The following is a 17,987-nucleotide window of genomic DNA, read 5'->3' as shown; positions in this document are numbered from 1 at the left end:
AGAGAGAGAGTGCAGATACTCTACAGTTCCATTAAACAGGGTGAACTAGTTCTAAATGTTACATGGTACTATCAAGCCAGCCAGCTCAAGCAAACACTGGGTCTTTATTGAACAGGAAAATTGTGGCAATCTAAATATTGCTAGGATAGCATGGATTAAAACAAATCAAATCCACCTATGTGCATGTCTTTGTGCAATTTATATAAATCCTTTAGCAAAGACTACTGTATGGGTTGGGGGATAGAACCAGAGAGAATACGTTCATTTTCTTTGCTAATTACACCCATTGCAAATAATCCAAATTTTAACCCAAATCATACAGCAGAGTTTTAAAGTTTTGGAGCCATGAAAGCCATGAACTACATGTGTTTGGCCAACTGTTCAAAGAAACTTTTCTAACTCATTTAGAAACCAAAACGTGCTTTAACTGGCCCACTCTCCTTCGGTACCAGTACTTTCAAGTTAGGCATTATGTTTCCCAATTTCCTAGAAAACTTTTCCACAGAAAGCCAACTTTCGTAGAAGTGCTGGCTTCTTGTTGATTAGAAAATAAAAAATTATAACTAATTTATGTCAATCTTTGTTGACAATTTTCCTAACAAAGAAACATCCACATATTCACAAAGAAAAAAAGAATTGGATAGACAAATTATCCCAGAGGAATTGGCTTTGGTCTGGGAAAAAAGTCAGCAACCTCAGTCTGTAGCAAAATAAAAGAAAATTCCTTAATATCTATTTCAATGGTACCTCCCGCCAGCCAGGTTTAAAATATATATATAAAGAGAGTGAATTGGGATAAAAGTTGGTGAAATTGTGGTGAAAGAGGTATAGTATACCTGTCCGGTTATTAGAGAATTTTGGCATATGCTTCATAATGAAATATTATAAATTGTTGGATATTTATTACTGTGGCCGGAGTCCCAAGGGAGCCAACTGAGGTCACTCAGTTAGGGTGAACTGCAAAGAATGGGGCAGACAATCCCCAAAGCTGGTGGATTTTCCAATACTTAGATTTACCAAACCAGCATAAAACTGCTTCTATAATACCTCAATGGTTACCCAGAAGTCAATAACACAGTTCCCTTAAAGCAACCCGCCTTAGGCCTCCACCCAAAAACCCAAGTCAGATATGATGAGGATTACTATTCATCATGTAAGAAAGTTCTACCAATCCCCAAGGAGCGGACACATTACCTCCCAGGTTAATGAATATTCCAGATCTTACCCAAATACACCCTTACAGCCAGTCCTTATTAACTAAACTAAAATGTATTAAAAAAGAAGAGAGAGATAGTATTGGTTAAAAGATCAGTATACATACAGACATGAGCACAGTTCTTGAGATTGAATTCATAGCAGAGATGGTGAGCTTTGTAGTTGCAAAGAGTTCTTTCAGAAATATTCATGGGTTATAGTCCAAATGTTCATAGTCAGGGTGGTCCAGTCAGGGTTGGGATCTCAGCCTTACGACTTAAGTTTCCCTGCACGAAGCATCAAGCAGGTCGGAGATAAAAAGGATTGGGACCCAAGCCATCTTTATACAGTTCGGAGTCCTTAGGTGAACAATAGGCAATCACGGATACTTTGAAGTGGACATGTTTCCAATCATCACCGGTAATTAGCTACACTGATTTACATAAGGCAATTTATCTATTAGGCAGTCTATCAGAAACTTTAAAGTGATATATAGACAATGACATTATTTCACCCAAGATTCATCTCAATGTCAATATTCCCTTTTGAGCTCTGAATTAATAGCTATAGTGACAGACAGGAACTGTCTGTTTACGGGGCTAATCATTAAACAAGATATAAGTAAACATATGCAATTAGCATCCCCTTTAATTTCTAACAATATAGGTTTGCATTTCAAAGTTCTAGCCTGTCTAACATGGGATGGCCCTAATTACCATTTACATCCCTTTCTAATATGTCTCTAAAGGTTGAACCTGGGTCAATTATCCTGCAGGATGTTTAACCCTTTCTGACCATGCGTCACACTTGGTATAAGATTCGTTGCAATTATATAACAGTGGCAGCAGCAATGATTTGCATCGTAATATTTTAATTAGATAACGTTGCAATTACCAAATGATTACCAAAAAGCCCCAGGAGGATTACCCAATGATCCTTCGATAATCCTGCTGGTGGAATTGCTCAGGTTCAAAGAATTAAATTCACATCTGCTAATAGCTGCTGGGTTACTGATAGCGCCTCATTGGGGGCGGGGGAGCTCCACGTTAGAGGAATGGCTCCGAAAATATGGGGCATTGTTATGGAAAGAATAATGCTTCAATTACATACTCAACAGAACAGAGGGCCAATAAATGCTTAGATGTTTGGTTACCATTTATTGATTATTCAAAGTACATTCCCCTGCAAATAAATCCTAGCACACGTATCTGATTTTTTTAATATTCAGGTGGATGGACATGGCTGGTTTAATAAATATGAGTAGAGTCAGTAGTCACACTCACTGCAATCACAAGAAAACACAGCAGGGCTAGTGGAAAGTGACTCACTCTAATATGGTAACACCCAACTAAATAGAGATTTGATTATTCTATTACTGCGTAATGTTGCTCTAAAAAAGATAAGCTCAGTGTTGTAATCATTAATGCTGTGTTTCTGATTTACGTAGTAATGATTTGCAAACCTGTTAAAACTTCCTCCGTAGTTATTTTGAGTGGTAAAGAAGTCAGCGGCTGCCTGGAGCCCTGTCTAAAAGCAGCGCGGAGCTCCCATTGTTGCTGTCACTGGTGTAGCTGACCCATTGCTAGCAAACGTGGGATATGTTTCAGAAAGCAGGCTAGTGTAAACACAAGCTGGTTGTGTGCGAGGGAATAATCCTGCACTCAGAGAGATGGACGTAATAGGACTCTTCATATCAACATGTAGCTCCCTTCGGATCCAGTCCCTATCACTTCAGTTATTGGCCAGAATAGAGTTCTGCCTTCCCTTCTAGCCAGGGGAGCCCAGGATCTAAACTCTGATCTCCTCCCCAACCTGGTGAAGCTGTACACAGCTGTTACCAATCTACTGCATTGTTCTTCGCCCTACAGTGCCCTACTATCAACATTACTCTGTTGTTTAAAACAAGGTTGGAATTATACTGCAGACCAGGTCTCTTAGCTTAGAATTTACCATGGCTTGTTGTTCACTCGCTGAATTGGCTTGGACATCCAGAAATAAGGAGAATATTCGTTCTGAGTGTCACGGCTGCCTCTAAGGAGAATAGATTATAGGACTGGAAGGGACCTCGAGAGGTCATCGAGTCCAGTCCCCTGCCCGCATGGCAGGACCCAAATACTGTCTAGACCATCCCTGATAGACATTTATCTAACCTACTCTTAAATATCTCCAGAGACGGAGATTCCACAACCTCCCTAGGCAATTTGTTCCAGTGTTTAACCACCCTGACAGGAACTTTTTCCTAATGTCCAACCTAGACCTCCCTTGCTGCAGTTTAAACCCATTGTTTCTGGTTCTATCCTTAGAGGCTAAGGTGAACAAGTTCTCTCCCTCCTCCTTATGACACCCTTTTAGATACCTGAAAACTGCTATCATGTCCCCTCTGTCTTCTCTTTTCCAAACTAAACAAACCCAGTTCTTTCAGCCTTCCTTCATAGGTCATGTTCTCAAGACCTTTAATCATTCTTGTTGCTCTTCTTTGGACCCTTTCCAATTTCTCCACATCTTTTTTAAAATGCGGCGCCCAGAACTGGACACAATACTCCAGCTGAGGCCTAACCAGAGCAGAGTAGAGCGGAAGAATGACTTCTCGTGTCTTGCTCACAACACACCTGTTAATGCATCCCAGAATCATGTTTGCTTTTTTTGCAACAGCATCACACTGTTGACTCATATTTAGCTTGTGGTCCACTATAACCCCTAGATCCCTTTCTGCCGTACTCCTTCCTAGACAGTCTTTTCCCATTCTGTATGTGTGAATTTGATTTTTCCTTCCTAAGTGGAGCACTTTGCATTTGTCTTTGTTAAACTTCATCCTGTTTAACTCAGACCATTTCTCCAATTTGTCCAGATCATTTTGAATTATGACCCTGTCCTCCAAAGTAGTTGCAATCCCTCCCAGTTTGGTATCATCCACAAACTTAATAAGCGTACTTTCTATGCCAATATCTAAGTCGTTGATGAAGATATTGAACAGAGCCGGTCCCAAAACAGACCCCTGCGGAACCCCACTCGTTACGCCTATAATAATATAATTTAATTGTCCTTGTCTTTGGTGCAAACTAGACACAGTGAAAATTGCAGCTAGCTTTGCCTAAAAGCAAGTCAGGTTTAAATTGTACAGACCACTGGTGTTCATATCGGTCCCGTGTCCTCTTTTCAGCGTGGCTCTGGTGCCACTCCATTCTTTTGTTACTGTGCATAATTCAGGAAAGCAGAAGCTTGACAGAAACTTTTTTGTTTTGCAGAATAAGGACAATGGTGAACCTGAGAATAAGCAGTTTAGAGACGATGACGAAGAGGATGCCGCCAAACACAAGTAATTTGTTTATTTTTCTGACGGATGTCTCTGACTGTGTGTTGTGTTAGTGCTGCTTTCCATGGTTTGCTAATTAGGATCTTTCCTTGGCTTCCAGTGCCCAGACAGCGTGAATTTACTCGCTCGGTGAAGATTATCTGACATTGAGGGAATACAGTAAAAAACACAGACAGTGTAGCCCTAGCAAAAAGGAAATTATCAGTAAGAAATTTTCCATTTCAGTCACTTTAAGAAATGCAAACAGCCCTTCTGTTTGGGAGTAATTCTCGGGGTATGTCTGCACACCAAAGGAAAACCCATGGCTGGCCAGTGTCAGCTGGCTTGGGTGCGACTCTGTTTCACGGCTGTGTAAACTTCCGGCTCCAGCAGGAGCTCTGAGACCCTCCCGCTTCGCATGGTCCCAGTGTCTGGGCGCCAGCCTGAGCCCAGACATCTCCTCGGTAATGGAAAGCCCTGCAGCCCGAGCACTGCAAGCCCGAGTTGGTTGGCACGGGCCAGCCCTGGGTGTCTAGTTGCTGTGTAGACATACTCTTAGGGCCTGACGCACAAGGGGAAGGATTATCAGAATCATTATTATCAGAATCTGAACACAATTTAGCCTTCTTCCATGGTTATATCTTTGTCTCCTCCTGCCGTGCCTTAAGCATGCAGTTATTTTTGGCACTCATGAGTGAAGGCCCAAAGGCCAAATGGGGCTCACGTTAATTGTGGCTTGCTACTGTGCGTTCCTTGTAACTGCATGGTGTAAAAACAAAGTTGATCAACTACAGGCTTTTCTTGATGGCAAAGTATTTGCAGGTCCCAAGAGAGGCCTCGGGGGCTTTGAATTTAGTGTGCGATCAAGGGAATTTCACGTTCTTCCTCACCATCTGGCAGTGTAGAAATCCTCCTGCTGGAGAGCTGCATTTGAACGGCTGCTTCTGCACATGAACACTTGCTCAATGATGCTGACAGGAGCAGAGGGACACTATTGTGTCCCTGGTCTATTTCAATTCTGCTGCGGAAGTGCTGTGTGCAAGGACTGCCCGGCTGTCATTCTGCACTGGTGGGATGGAGTAGGGTGAAGAGGCAAACTCGTGTATCAAACTGTTCTTGTACCTGAAAGGGTAGCGGGGCCCTGCAGAAGGTAAGTGAGCTGACATGCCAAGAGTTGAAGGTATAGAGCCTGGTGAATAATGAATGAGCTGCTATTAGATTCCAGCCCTCTGCCACTTGATATACTGAGTGAGCAACAAGATGATGCATATTGTGATGCTGTGACTAGACGTGTCAGACCTGTGGCATCTCTGCCATAAGAGATGGCATTATTGTGCCATCGGGGATGCGTTTGTACATCCACACCCTGGTTTATAATGATATTAGCCATGTTCTCTTTGGAGAGCCCTAACAGTGACGTAAAACAGCCTCAATTGACTTTCAGCCCTATAGTTCCTCCCTTTTAAATGTCTTGTCAGGCAGCACAATGCGGAGCTCGAACTGTGCCAGAAGTCGCATTGTTTCATACCAAATCTTCAGCCTGTGTACTCTGGAATTTGAAAACCACCTTCTCCTCCAGGGACTATTGGAAATTCTCATAATCTCCTGACCTCTGGCTGGTGCCATAAAGGCCAAAGGGTCTTTCCACTTGTGTACAGTGTCCTTGAAACTTCAGAGCAGCTGTACGAGAGAAAAAAGCTTTAAGCGTGACACCAGCTGCTCCCTGTCAGAAGTCAGTTTTGTATCAATGGGCCTAACTCTGCCCACTGATGCATGCTCAGGGCTAGGTCAGGGGGAGTCGCATGCTTTTGAAAGCACAATTTGTTGTAAAAAGAGTAAAGTTTGCTTTCTTTAGCAATTACACAAGGGTCTTGCAATCTATTGGGTAGTATGTCTGTCCAACTACTCTGTGTTGCCAGGATCCAAATGTAACTTTGCAAGACAAATTAGAACAGTCTCTTCTCTGTAGTGGATGTTTGAATCTCAAATTCAGTTTTAACTGTTCAGCTGATAGAGATATTGGCTTTGCAATTAAACTTCTTTGATGTACTTAGGAATTTCACTATTAGCTCACTCCTTTACCAGACAAATATTCTTTTAAAAATAGGGGTGGCCTACAACTCCAGGAAACTGATACCTTGCTTTCATTCTAGATTTGCATCTTCCAGTGGTGTCTCTGAACTACCACAGCCCCTTGAAACAGGGACTAGTGCTTGTGAGTCTGGCTAGTCACTAAAGGGAGACTGATCAGGTTGACCCTGAACTTGAGAAGCAGTAGGCTCTAGAAATCAAAGCTCGTTAAGGTTGCAGCAGTATTTCTGTAGCACTGCAGAGGCTATGCAGCAGGCTAAGAAAAACCCTGTTGTCTGGAGTTGAAGACAACCAAAAACTTGATCCAGGCAAGTGATTTGTAATTGTCCACTAAATAATCTTGTGACCTACTTACACCCTGGATGTATCGTCTAACCAACGTGACTGATCTGAGTCTGTAAAAAGAGAACCTAGCCGCCAGCTTTGGTTTCATGTGGAAACCATCAGAAGAATATTATTTAGTTGCCTGCGTCCTCTCCAGCTTTGCTAAGCTCCTTCTGGCTGTCTTTGGCCAGGTGTACCTCCTGCTGCACTTGAGATTGGGAGAGAGGATTCCATGTTGCCAACAGTGTAGCTATCAGGTTGCTATGTGGCTGAATTAATAAATGCAAAGTAATGCACATTGGACAGCATAAGCCCAGTGATGCACACAAAATGATAGGGTCTAAATTAGCTGTAAACACTCAAGAAAGAGATCTTGGAGTCATTGTGGATAATTCTCGGAAAACATCGCCTCCATGAGCAGTAGCAGTCAAAAAAAAAAAGATAACAAAGTCTTAGGAGCTGTTAGGAAAGGGCTACATAATAAAACAGAAAATATCATAATGCCACTATATAAATCCATGATATACCCACACCTTGAATACTGCATGCAGTTCTGGTTGCCTCATCTGAAATAAGATATTTTAGAATTGGGAAAAGTACAGAGAAGAGCAACAAAACTGATTGGGGGTATGGAACAGATTAAAAACACTGGGACTGCTCAGATTGGCAAAGAGATGACTAAGAAGGGATGTGTTAGAGGTCTATAAAACCATGAATGGTCTGCAGAAAGTAAATAAGGAAATATTATTTACCCCTTCACACAACACAAGAACCAGGGGTCACCTGATGAAATTAATGGGCAGCAGGTCTAAAACAAACATAAGGCAGTAGTACTTCACACACCGCGCAGTCAACCACTAGAACTCGTTGCCAGGAGACGTTGTGAAGGCCAAAAGTAGTCTCTTGGTCTATCCAAGGTCGTGATCAAGTGTCTTGATGATTTTGGTCTTTTGGCCTCGAGATGAAAACCTTGCCTTTGTTTCTGGGACCTTGAAGTGAAAAAATTCTCTTAGTTCATGGAGCAGAGGTCCATTGATGGCTATTAGCCAAGATGGTCAGGGATGCAACCCAGTGCTCTGGGTGTCCCTAAGCCTCTGACTGCCAGAAGCTGAGACTGGATGACAGGGGATGGATCACTTGTTAATTGACTTGTTCTGTTCATTTCCTTTGAAGCATCTGTCATTGGCCATGGTCGGAAGACAGGATCCTGGGCTAAATGGACCATTGGTCTGACCAGTATGGTCGTTCTTATATACCACAAAGAATGTGACAATCATCTTTTTGTTGAATAACTCCGTTTAAGATCCAGGTGATCATTAGATAAGTTGCTTTAAAGAGAAGTTTTCTAGCCCATTGGATAACTGTTGCACAGAAGTTCTCCCTGTGTTGTCTGTCTTGATGTGCTACAAGCCTTGGAAAGCCTGAACTGAGAAGATGGTTCCTGGGTTACAAGGCACTAGCCTAGGACTTGGGTGACCCAGGTTCAAGTCCCTCCTTTGCCACAGACTTCCTTCCTTGTGACCTTGGGCAAGCCATTTAGTTTCTGTGCCTCAGTTCCCCATCTATAAAATTGGAGATGACAGCACTGCCCTACCACATGGGTGCTGTGCGGATAAATGAATTAAAGATACTGAGGTGCTCAGATGGTACTGGGGTCAGATGAGTACCAAAAGGAAAAAGATACTTCTGTGTTAGTCTACAAATCCCACCAAGCTGACCCGCCTGACTGGGACCATTCTGGAGTTGTCACTATGGTTTAAAGACTTTTTTAAAGCCACACATATAGTGCTTCAAACCCTGGTGAATTCTTGATGGGTTTTCTTACCTTATTAATTTCTTACCTCTTCTTTCTAAGAATCTCATCTTTGGAAATCCCTCGATGCGAGGATGATGTCTGCCAAAGGGGTTTATTGATGGGTTTTAGGTGGCTGAGGAGCCCAATTCGTGCCCTGCAGATTTTCCCATTGGAGTGACAGGTGTAATCTTGGAGGAGACATAGTTGTTGGCTGGACTGTTGTGCCCTTTCTTTCCTCCTTTGTCGCTTCTCTGTCTCATGAGCATGGCTTGGTGGGCTCTAGCTTGGTGTCTGGTGTGACTCCGCTGTGTTTTGTTTCGCGCCAAGTCCTCCCAGTGTGTTGGGTCGATGCCTCCCTTTTTAAGGTGTACTTTCAGACTGTCCTCGAAGCGCTTCTGCTGCTCTAGATTTTTGAGAATTTCCGAGCCCTGATCTACACTGGGGGTGGGGTGGGGAGGGGATCAATCTAAGTTACGCAACTTCAGCTATGTGAATAACGTAGCTGAAGTTGACGTACTTAGATCAACTTACCGTGGTGTCTTCACCGTGGTGAGTCGACAGCTGTCGCTCCCCCGTTGACTCCGCCTGCGCCTCTCATGGCGCTGGAGTCCAGGAGTCAACGGGAGAGCGCTCGGGGGTCGATTTATCACGTCTAGACTAGACGCGTTAAATCGATCCCCACTGGATCGATCGCTGCCCGGCGAGCAGTGAAGACATACCCCGAGAATTCTGATTTCCAAGAATCTGTGCTGCTGGTTGACACTTCTGAGCCAGCCTGGTAATTGGGGCAATTCCCCTTCTTCTGTGGTAAGTCTATTTAAACAGTTATGCTTTAAAGAGTTCTTAACCATAAACTTCAGCAGCTTTATTTTAAACCATAGAGTATAGATAGAAAAGCACTCAACATGCACTGTTCTCATATTTGCTAGTTGTCAGTGGCCAAATCAATTGGATGTTTTTCCATTTTCCTGACAAACTCTAGGCTAAGGCCTTGTCTACACTTGCAGATGTAGAGCACCGGGAGTTAAACCAGCCCTTGGAGACAGCAGCAGGGAAAGCGCTGCCGTGGGTTCACACTCAGCTGCAAGCGCAGTGGCGTGGCCACATTTGCGGCACTTGCAGTGGCATTCGGAGTGGCGCATTATGGGCAGCTATCCCACAGAGCACCTCTTCCCACAAGCCTCAGCACCGGAATGGGAAGGGGGAGGAAGGGCGTGGGGCATCCTGGGTCCTGTCCCAATGCCCCTTGATGCATCGCTTTGCATCCCAGCAATCCCTGTGCTTTCGTCCACATTTGGCGCCATCTTTCAACGTTTTTTGTACTGCATGCTCTGTCTTCCCTTTCGGTCTGTGGGAATGGATCCCGAACTGCTGAGGAATATGCTGATGGGTCTCGCCAGCACGTCACGAATTGCAGTAGAGTTATTCCTTAAGCTACAAAGTGACAGTGAGGAGTCCCACGATGATGTTGACACGCATGTGACATGAAATTGCTTGTGGCATTCACATGTCACAGTCATAGAGTGACCAGACAGCAAGTGTGAAAAATCGGGATGGATGTGGTGGGTAATAGGAGCCTATATATGAAAAAGACCCCAAAATCAGGACTGTCCCTATAAAATCGGGACATCTGGTCACCCTACATGCTCACCACTGTGGAACACTTTTGGGCTTGGGAAACAAGCACTGAGTGGTGGGATCACATCATCATCCAAACCTTGGATGACAAGCAGTGGCTGCAAAACTTTCGGATGAGGAAAGCCACTTTTATGGGACTGTGCTGAGCTCACTCCCACCCTGCGACACAAGGACACGAGATTGAGAGCTGCTCTGCCGGTGGAGAAGCGCGTGGTGCCTCAGTCTGGAAGCTGGCTACTCCAGACAGCTACCAATCGGTGGCTAACCAGTTTGGAGTGGACGAGTCTACCGTTGGAATTGTGTTGATGCAAGTTTGCAGGGCCATTAATCGTATCCTGCTCAGAAGAACCGTGACTCTGGGCAACGTGCGTGACATTGTGGATGGCTTCGCACAAATGGGTTTCCCTAACTGCGGAGGGGCGATAGATGGGACGCATATTCCAATTCTTGCACCAGATTACCTAGCCTCCGAGTATATAAATTGGAAGGGGAATTTCTCAATGGTTCTCCAGGTGCTTGTGGATCACCGTGGGCATTTCACATACATTAATGCAGGCTGGTCTGGAAAGGTGCATGACGCACGCATCTTTCAGAACACAGGCCTGTTCAGGAAACTACAAGGCGGGACTTTCTTCCTGGACCAGAAGATCAAAATGCCCATTGCGATTCTTGGAGACCCCTCTTACCCTTTAATGCCATGGCTCACAAAACCCTACACAGGTAGCCTTGACAGCAGCTAGGAGTGGTTCAACAACAGGCTGAGTCAGTGCAAAATGACTGTGACTGTGGAGTGTGCTTTTGGCTGTTTAAAGGCCCGCTGGCACTATCTGTATGGGAAGCTGGACCTGGCCGATGACAACATCCCTACGGTTATAGTTGCGTGCTGTACCCTGCATAACATTTGTGAAGGGAAGGGTGAAAGCTTCACTCAGGCATGGACCGCTGAGGTTCAACACCTGGAGGCTGAATTTGAACAGCCAGAGACCAGGGCTATTAGAGGGGCCCAGCACGGGGCTGTAAGGATTAGGGATGCCTTGAGGGAGCCATTTGTTGCTGAAAACCACCAGTAATGTTTGGTGAAGTGCAGTGGTTCCAATGCTAGCATGCATCTGTGTTTGCTACGTATGATACACTGGCGAGCGGTGCCTGTTGCTTTCCTGGGCTACGGTATCTTTTACTTAATGCAATAAAGAATGTTTCCAAAACCAGAAAAATCATTTATTGAAAAGAAACACAACTGCTGGAGAAACACACATGGCATGACACATCTGTGCTGTGTGGGTGGAGGGAAGGGGGCGGGGTGGGGAACGGAACAATCACAGATTTGCGTATGTCCTGTTATCATATTCAGCCTTTCTGTCTGGAGTGCCGTGCAATGAGTGCTGCACTTCAGGCTGGCTAAAACGCATGGTGATCGGAGTTGAGTGCAGTGGGTAAGGGTCTTAGCTTGCAGGGTTGGGTGGTGAAGCTACAGGTGTTGGAGGCAGCTGGTGGTGATAAGAAACCGGATGTTGGGGAAAGTGGGTTGGTGGTGACATGGGGGCGCAAGGGAAAGAGTTTTGGGACAAGGGCTGCGGGGGGGAGCAAGGGGGGGCGGATCTGCTCCATATGCAGTGCTATGAGCGCCTGCGTCAAGTCCGCTTGGCGCTCCATAATGCTTAGGAGCCGCTCTGTGGTTTGTTGCCGGCGAGCCGCATTCTCCTGGTGGAGCCTCCTTTCGGTCTCCCGCCACTCCTGTAGCTTTTGATTTTTCAGTAAGAGACTGCTGCATGACTTCATGCAGAAGGTCCTCCTTGCTTCTTCGTGGCCGCTTCCTGAATCTGTGCAGCCTTTCAGCCGTTGATAACAAGGACAGCTGGGATCTCAAGATTGCATCTGTAAAGCCAAAATGCAACATTTAACAGAGGCAGCATTGTTCACACTAGACAGAGCAACGATTCGGCTGATCTTAAAGACAAGTACATTGCACACAATAGCACAAACTGCCTGTCCCAAGCGCACATAACCACAAGAGCCCCGAAATGGTGAGTAACCACAGGGGCAGGAGGGACTGATTGTTCCAGGGCCGTACTGTCCTCTGGAGTCCTGTGTCTTGGGGAGAGCCAACAGCTGCAGGGGGCCACTATACTCAACACTGTCCCCGCATTTTCCACAGGATGGGTTCGTCCTGGAAGATACCTTGCTGCTGAGGGTGACCTGGGAAGCAAGGGAGGGTCTTCTGCAACAATGCGGCTTCCGCCCTGGCCCATATGTGGCTTGCCTGTGTGCAGCAATGGTCCCCCAGCCCCTCACGGCACAGTGGTGGGGACATGTTAGCCTGACTGGGACAAGGAGCACAGTAGCTTTGCCAAGGAACCTGCGCAAGCAGATTGCCCAGCTTCTGCATGAGACCTTCGATGAGATCACTGAGGCAGATTACCGCGATGTGAGAGAGCACGTCAATGCCCTATTCCGCATCTAGGCATGCACGCAGCCCTAACCCTTCTTTCTGCAGCCCTCCTCGCCCCAACAGCCCACACCCAACAACTCCCTTCTCAAAATAAAAGCCGCTTATAAGGCACCTCCTCTGCTGTCTGCTGCGAATGGCTACCTTCCTCCTGGCTTGAAAACAGTTCCTGGCTGCATGCATCTAGGGATGTCGTGCCGTCCTCTGGCTCTGGGCCCCCCTCCTCCTCAGCACTCTCGCTCCCGCTTTCCTCCTCCTGCCTTGTTGCACTCTGGGCTGCCACGGCCTCTGACGTGTCCATGGTGCTCTTCGGAGTGGAGGTGGGGTCGCCCCCAAGTATCTCGTCCAGCTCTTTGTGGAACTGGCAGGTCGTGGGGCAGCACCGGAGCGGTGGTTTGCCTCCCGCGCTTTGTGGTAGGCACTCCGCATCTCCTTCACTTTAACCCTGCACTGCAGTGCGTCCCAGTCATGGCCCCTTTCTATCCTGGCCCTTGATATCTGTCCACAGGTATTGTGATTCCTACGGCTGGAGCGCAGCTGGGACTGGACAGCTTCCTCCCCCCAAACACTGATGAGGTCAGTACCTCTCCATTGCTCCATACTGGGGATCGCCTGGCGCATGGAGGCATGGTCACCTAGAAAGATGCGCTGAGAGCACTTCATGCCTTGCTAAGCAAACAGGAAGGGGGATTTTCAAAATTCCCAGAGAATTTAAAGGGCGGGTCTGAAAGTTGGTCACCTGAGGGCAGGGCAGTAGACGTCAAAGTGATGACCAGAGTGGCTAGAACAAGCATTGTGGGACACTTCCTGGAGGCCGATCAGAGCGCATTAATCGACCAGGGCGTCCACACTGGCACTGCGGCGCTCCAGCCCAGGTGCAGCAAGCTCTATGCTTCTCGTGGAGGTGGCGTACCGGGGCGCTCCAGCTGCGGAGTCCGGGCGCTCTACGTGCCTTGCCAGTGTGGACACCTCAGGAGTTAGGGCGCCCGGGGCCGATTTAATGCGCCCCAACTCACAAGTGTAGCCAAGGCCTAAGAAACCTTCTATTCCTACTCTTTCCTCAAGCTTTTGTGCTGCAAGATACCAATGCAGAAGTGAGTGCTGAATAGGCCTCTCTACAAAAGTGTCAAACCCAGGGCAGTTCTTACTCCCATGCATCTTTAATCACCGAACTTGACTCTGGTGATTCACCTTGAACATAGTGGCAAGGAGCTTGTGTGCTTGATCTATAAATAGTCTGTCTTTCTCCAGACTCTTGATCAGGGAACAACCGTTAGGCTCAATTGTGTGCTGTCACTCCCATGGCCGATGTCCTGCAATTGCAAAGGATGGGTGTGGGTGGACTCTGGCCCTTTCTATGATTTGGAGAAAGCAGGTTACTTATGTAAGGTAGGGCTGTTCTTGCGACTATTGATCTCATGCCTCAGACTCCCATAAACCATCGTTCACTGATGATTTAAACCTCCACCCCATGAAGGAAATGCTCTGAGCTTGGAAATTATGCCGTAGCTCTGCAAACCGGGCTCGTGAGGAATGTCAAAGAATGCACGGCAAGGGTGGAGGAGAGTGAAAGGCGTGACCTGTGACTTAACCAGCCATGCTAGCAATTAAACTTCACAAGGCTGTAATTAATCCGCTGCTGGCATTTCAGCACTTAGTCATCCTGAAGAATTACAACTCCACACAGTGCTGCTTGCAGAGAATAATTTCCTGGGAGGAGTTGCAGGAAGCCAGGGCTGTGAAGTGCACTCTCCCCTGGTTTATGGCAGGATGTCACGGGTCAGGTTGAAACAACCAGTCTTCAGATTCCATACACAAAAAATAAGATGGCAAACCTGCCTAGCAATGGATTGGAAAGGAGGAACAACAAGGGTGATACCAGGAACAGCTTCTATGCAAATACAGTTCCTTTGTGCTTTGGAAGATGGTACCTATTTCTTGGCTATTGTAGCTACTTTTCTACAGGAGAGACCACTGTTGCTATATGCAGGGATAACATCTGACCCTTAATGATGGTCTGTGTTTGTTTACCCCTGTGGACACATTGTTAGTGGCCCGTTGTCCTGGTAGTGAGAGTTGAGTCTGTTAATGTCATCCTGACGTGCCGAGTGTGGGGCCCTTGACTGACATCTTGATGACATCTTCATCCTTTTGTTGCCAGGGTCCGAGCATGTGTCACCTCCACAGTGCTCTCACCTGCTGCCATTCCTGGAAGTGAGGACAGACTCCAGTCTAAATTCCGCATAAGCAATTGTCCCAGTGCCTGAGTGGTTAGATGAGGGATAAAAAGCAGTTGACTCTTCCCAACCTGGATAAAACCAAAGTGAGGCTGGTAGAGAGGAGAAGTACTTTTAGGAACTGTCAGGAGCTTTGATCCCTCCCTCTGAGGACGCCTATCCGCCGATGTCAAGGTGGTGCTTGGACTTTGTGTCCTACAGGATTCAGTGCTGCTTCACTTCTGAGGCTAGCTATATGTGCCCCCTTCCTTCAGCTGAGCACCAAGTGATAGCGATAAAGGCCTCCGTCGAGGATAGACTGTTGCAACAGGCTCTACCTGGGTTTTATGGTGAAGGCCTCACAGAAGTATTAGCTGGTCCAACAAACAGTGGTAAACAGCGATTGACTGCACAGAGCCCTATCCCCATATCCACCACGACAGCTCCAAGCAGCAGGGACAGTGCAGCTGAAAGACCCTAGCGTGAAAGCGTTCTCGGCCAGCCCTGCAAATTCTTGACAGCAGACTTTTGGGTGTGGCATTGCCTAGCAGCACAGTTCATGATCTGCCTGTCTTGTCACTGCTGGGGTGCTACTCGAGTTCGACGGGGGCAGTCTCTTTGCACAAAGGTTCCCTCCATGCCTGCAGCACGGTTGGTAGCGTGTATCTGAGACAACCAAGTAAGGAAGTCATTGTAAGAGATGGATGATACGTGGTCCTTTCCAGATAGAATTGCGGCAATTAGTAACTTGGGAATATGGCTCCTCGATGCAATGCCGACGCATGCCTTAGCTAGGGTCAGGTTTTGGATTTTGTCTATCAGCGCAGCTCTTTCTGATATGCTGCCAGGCTGGCCCCAGGTTCTGCGATTCTTTGGGTAGTTCTAAATCTGTTTTGTAATTGGTGGTTAGATTATTTGTATCCAGTTGGAATGTGTCAAATAATCTGGCCAGGCATCATGTGAGACTTGATGGGCACGTGGCACCTGCATGTGCTTGAAGCTCTTCTACTTCAACCATGCTCAGCGGCATCCAGAATTGGCCATCTCCCTCTTGCTCACGTGGTCCCTGAGGAATCCCTCTTGAGAAACCAGACACCTCTCCAGCCTGTGTTGTTTTGGGGTCTGACAGGCTAATGATGTGTTTGTTTTTTTGACATTCCACAGGTGCCTAAAGGAGCCCTAGGCAGCGGCTTGGGGAAGAGAGAATGTGCTTCAACACGCTCAGTTATTTTAGTGAAAGCAGCCAACCTACAATGCATGGCAATACACTGATTCTGAAGATAAATTGTCTTTGGCTACATCTACACTACAGGGGGGGGTCGATTTAAGATATGCAAATTCAGCTACGCGAATAGCGTAGCTGAATTCAACGTATCGCAGCCGACTTACCCCGCTGTAGGGACGGCGGCAAAATCGACCTCTGCGGCTTCCAGTCAACGGCGCTTACTCCCACCTCCGCTGGTGGAGTAAGAGCGTCGATTCGGGGATCGATTGTCGCGTCCCGACAGGACGCGATAAATCGATCCCAGAGAGGTCGATTTCTACCCGCCGATTCAGGCGGGTAGTGTAGACCCAGCCTTTGAGAAGAAGGCAGAGGGGAGCTACTCTTCCTTCTTTGTTTCTCGTTCCCTTTCTGCCCTTCCTTGGGTAAGGTATCCAGGCATGATGGGAAAGAACTGCACCATTTTAAGCAGACAGTAGTTTCTGGACTTCTGTGTTGGCAGGTCCTTTAGAGATGCATTTGCCTCCTGCCCCAGGAGGTGGTACTGTAGTATAGCTCTTCTCTTTGTGATTGGACAAGAGGTGATCTCAGCCAGATGAGAGATCTTTTATTTTATTTTTAACAGTGGGGTAATATACTCTCAAAAAAAAATTCTTGGTTGCTATGTCAACAACAGAGCAAATACAGCAAATTCCCTGCATGACAATATGAAGTATGATAAATAGAGTAGCTTGAAAATGTAAGAACCCTTCATAACAAGCCAGTCCACTGAGAATGAGGGTCAATGGATGGATGGATGGCTGCTAGACCCAGAAATACCAAAGGAAGTAGATGGTGGTAGATATGAAAGGGTAATCTTGAAAACTATGTGGGAAATGGGTTATAAAAACATGGGAAAGTTCAACAACAGGTAGGGAGGAAAATCTTAGCACCTTCCATACTATGACTTACAAACAGCACCCCAAGAGATAGGAACATAATACGTGGGTAAACTGAACCAGAGAGAGCTAAATTGACTTGCCCAAGGTCACACACAGCAGGTTAGTGGTGGAACTGTCTGTAGAAATAGCCAAAAGCAGAAAAGTTCAAGAATGTAAGGCTGCAAATTCTTCTTTCAGAAATACAGAAATCTTTGTCCGAATGCCAGGGACATATTAAACAAATGTGCCTGTAAAGGTTCAAATTGGAAGTAAAAAAAAAAAAAAAAAGGGGCAAAGTGACTCCAGGAGAACCAGGTAAAAAGATCGAGGTAACGTATAAATTCTTTACATGTTGAAGCAAAGAGTCTTCGTGTGTGACTGTGGGCCACCTAGACCTCAACCTCTTTCTTTGAGCCCCCTGCAACATCCTATAAAAACTCTATGGCCCATCTGTGCCACAATAGCTGAGTTTCTGCATATAAAAGCCAGGGCCAGTGTTAGGGGGTAGCAAGCAGGGCAGTTGCCTGGGGCCCCATGCCACAGGGGCCCCCACGAAGCTACATTGCTCAGGCTTCAGCCCCGGGTGGTGAGGATAGGGGACCTGGGCTTCAGCCCCATGTGGTGGGGCTTCGGCTTTCTCCCCTGGGTCCCAGCAAGTCTAATACTGCTTGGAGGCCTCCCCTGAAACCTGCTTGAGGGCCCCTAAGGGGCCCCAGACCCCTGGTTGAGAACTACTGGCCTAGACCACCCAGAGATAAGTGGATGTTGAAGTAGCAGAGGAGTATTCTTTTATATCAGTCTCTCTTTAGAGGACAGTGAGGAGTTTCCATTTCAAGGGCACTTTTTTTT

The 17,987-nt window shown here is 46.6% G+C and overlaps 1 protein-coding gene across 2 annotated transcripts in view; it reads left to right on the top strand.

The window, feature by feature from the left end:
• Positions 1-17,987, top strand: part of CCDC12 (coiled-coil domain containing 12) — an 86,857-nt gene that overhangs the window by 51,097 nt on the left and 17,773 nt on the right. For both annotated transcript variants that reach the window (XM_054016762.1, XM_054016761.1), the window contains exon 2: positions 4,440-4,510. In XM_054016762.1, coding sequence (XP_053872737.1) covers positions 4,440-4,510 — 71 coding nt within the window. The remainder of the gene's footprint in view (positions 1-4,439; positions 4,511-17,987) is intronic.

This window comes from Malaclemys terrapin, chromosome 2 (genome assembly GCF_027887155.1).
Source record: "Malaclemys terrapin pileata isolate rMalTer1 chromosome 2, rMalTer1.hap1, whole genome shotgun sequence".
Classification (NCBI taxonomy): domain Eukaryota; kingdom Metazoa; phylum Chordata; order Testudines; family Emydidae; genus Malaclemys; species Malaclemys terrapin.
This window is presented reverse-complemented; position numbering and strand designations above follow the sequence as displayed.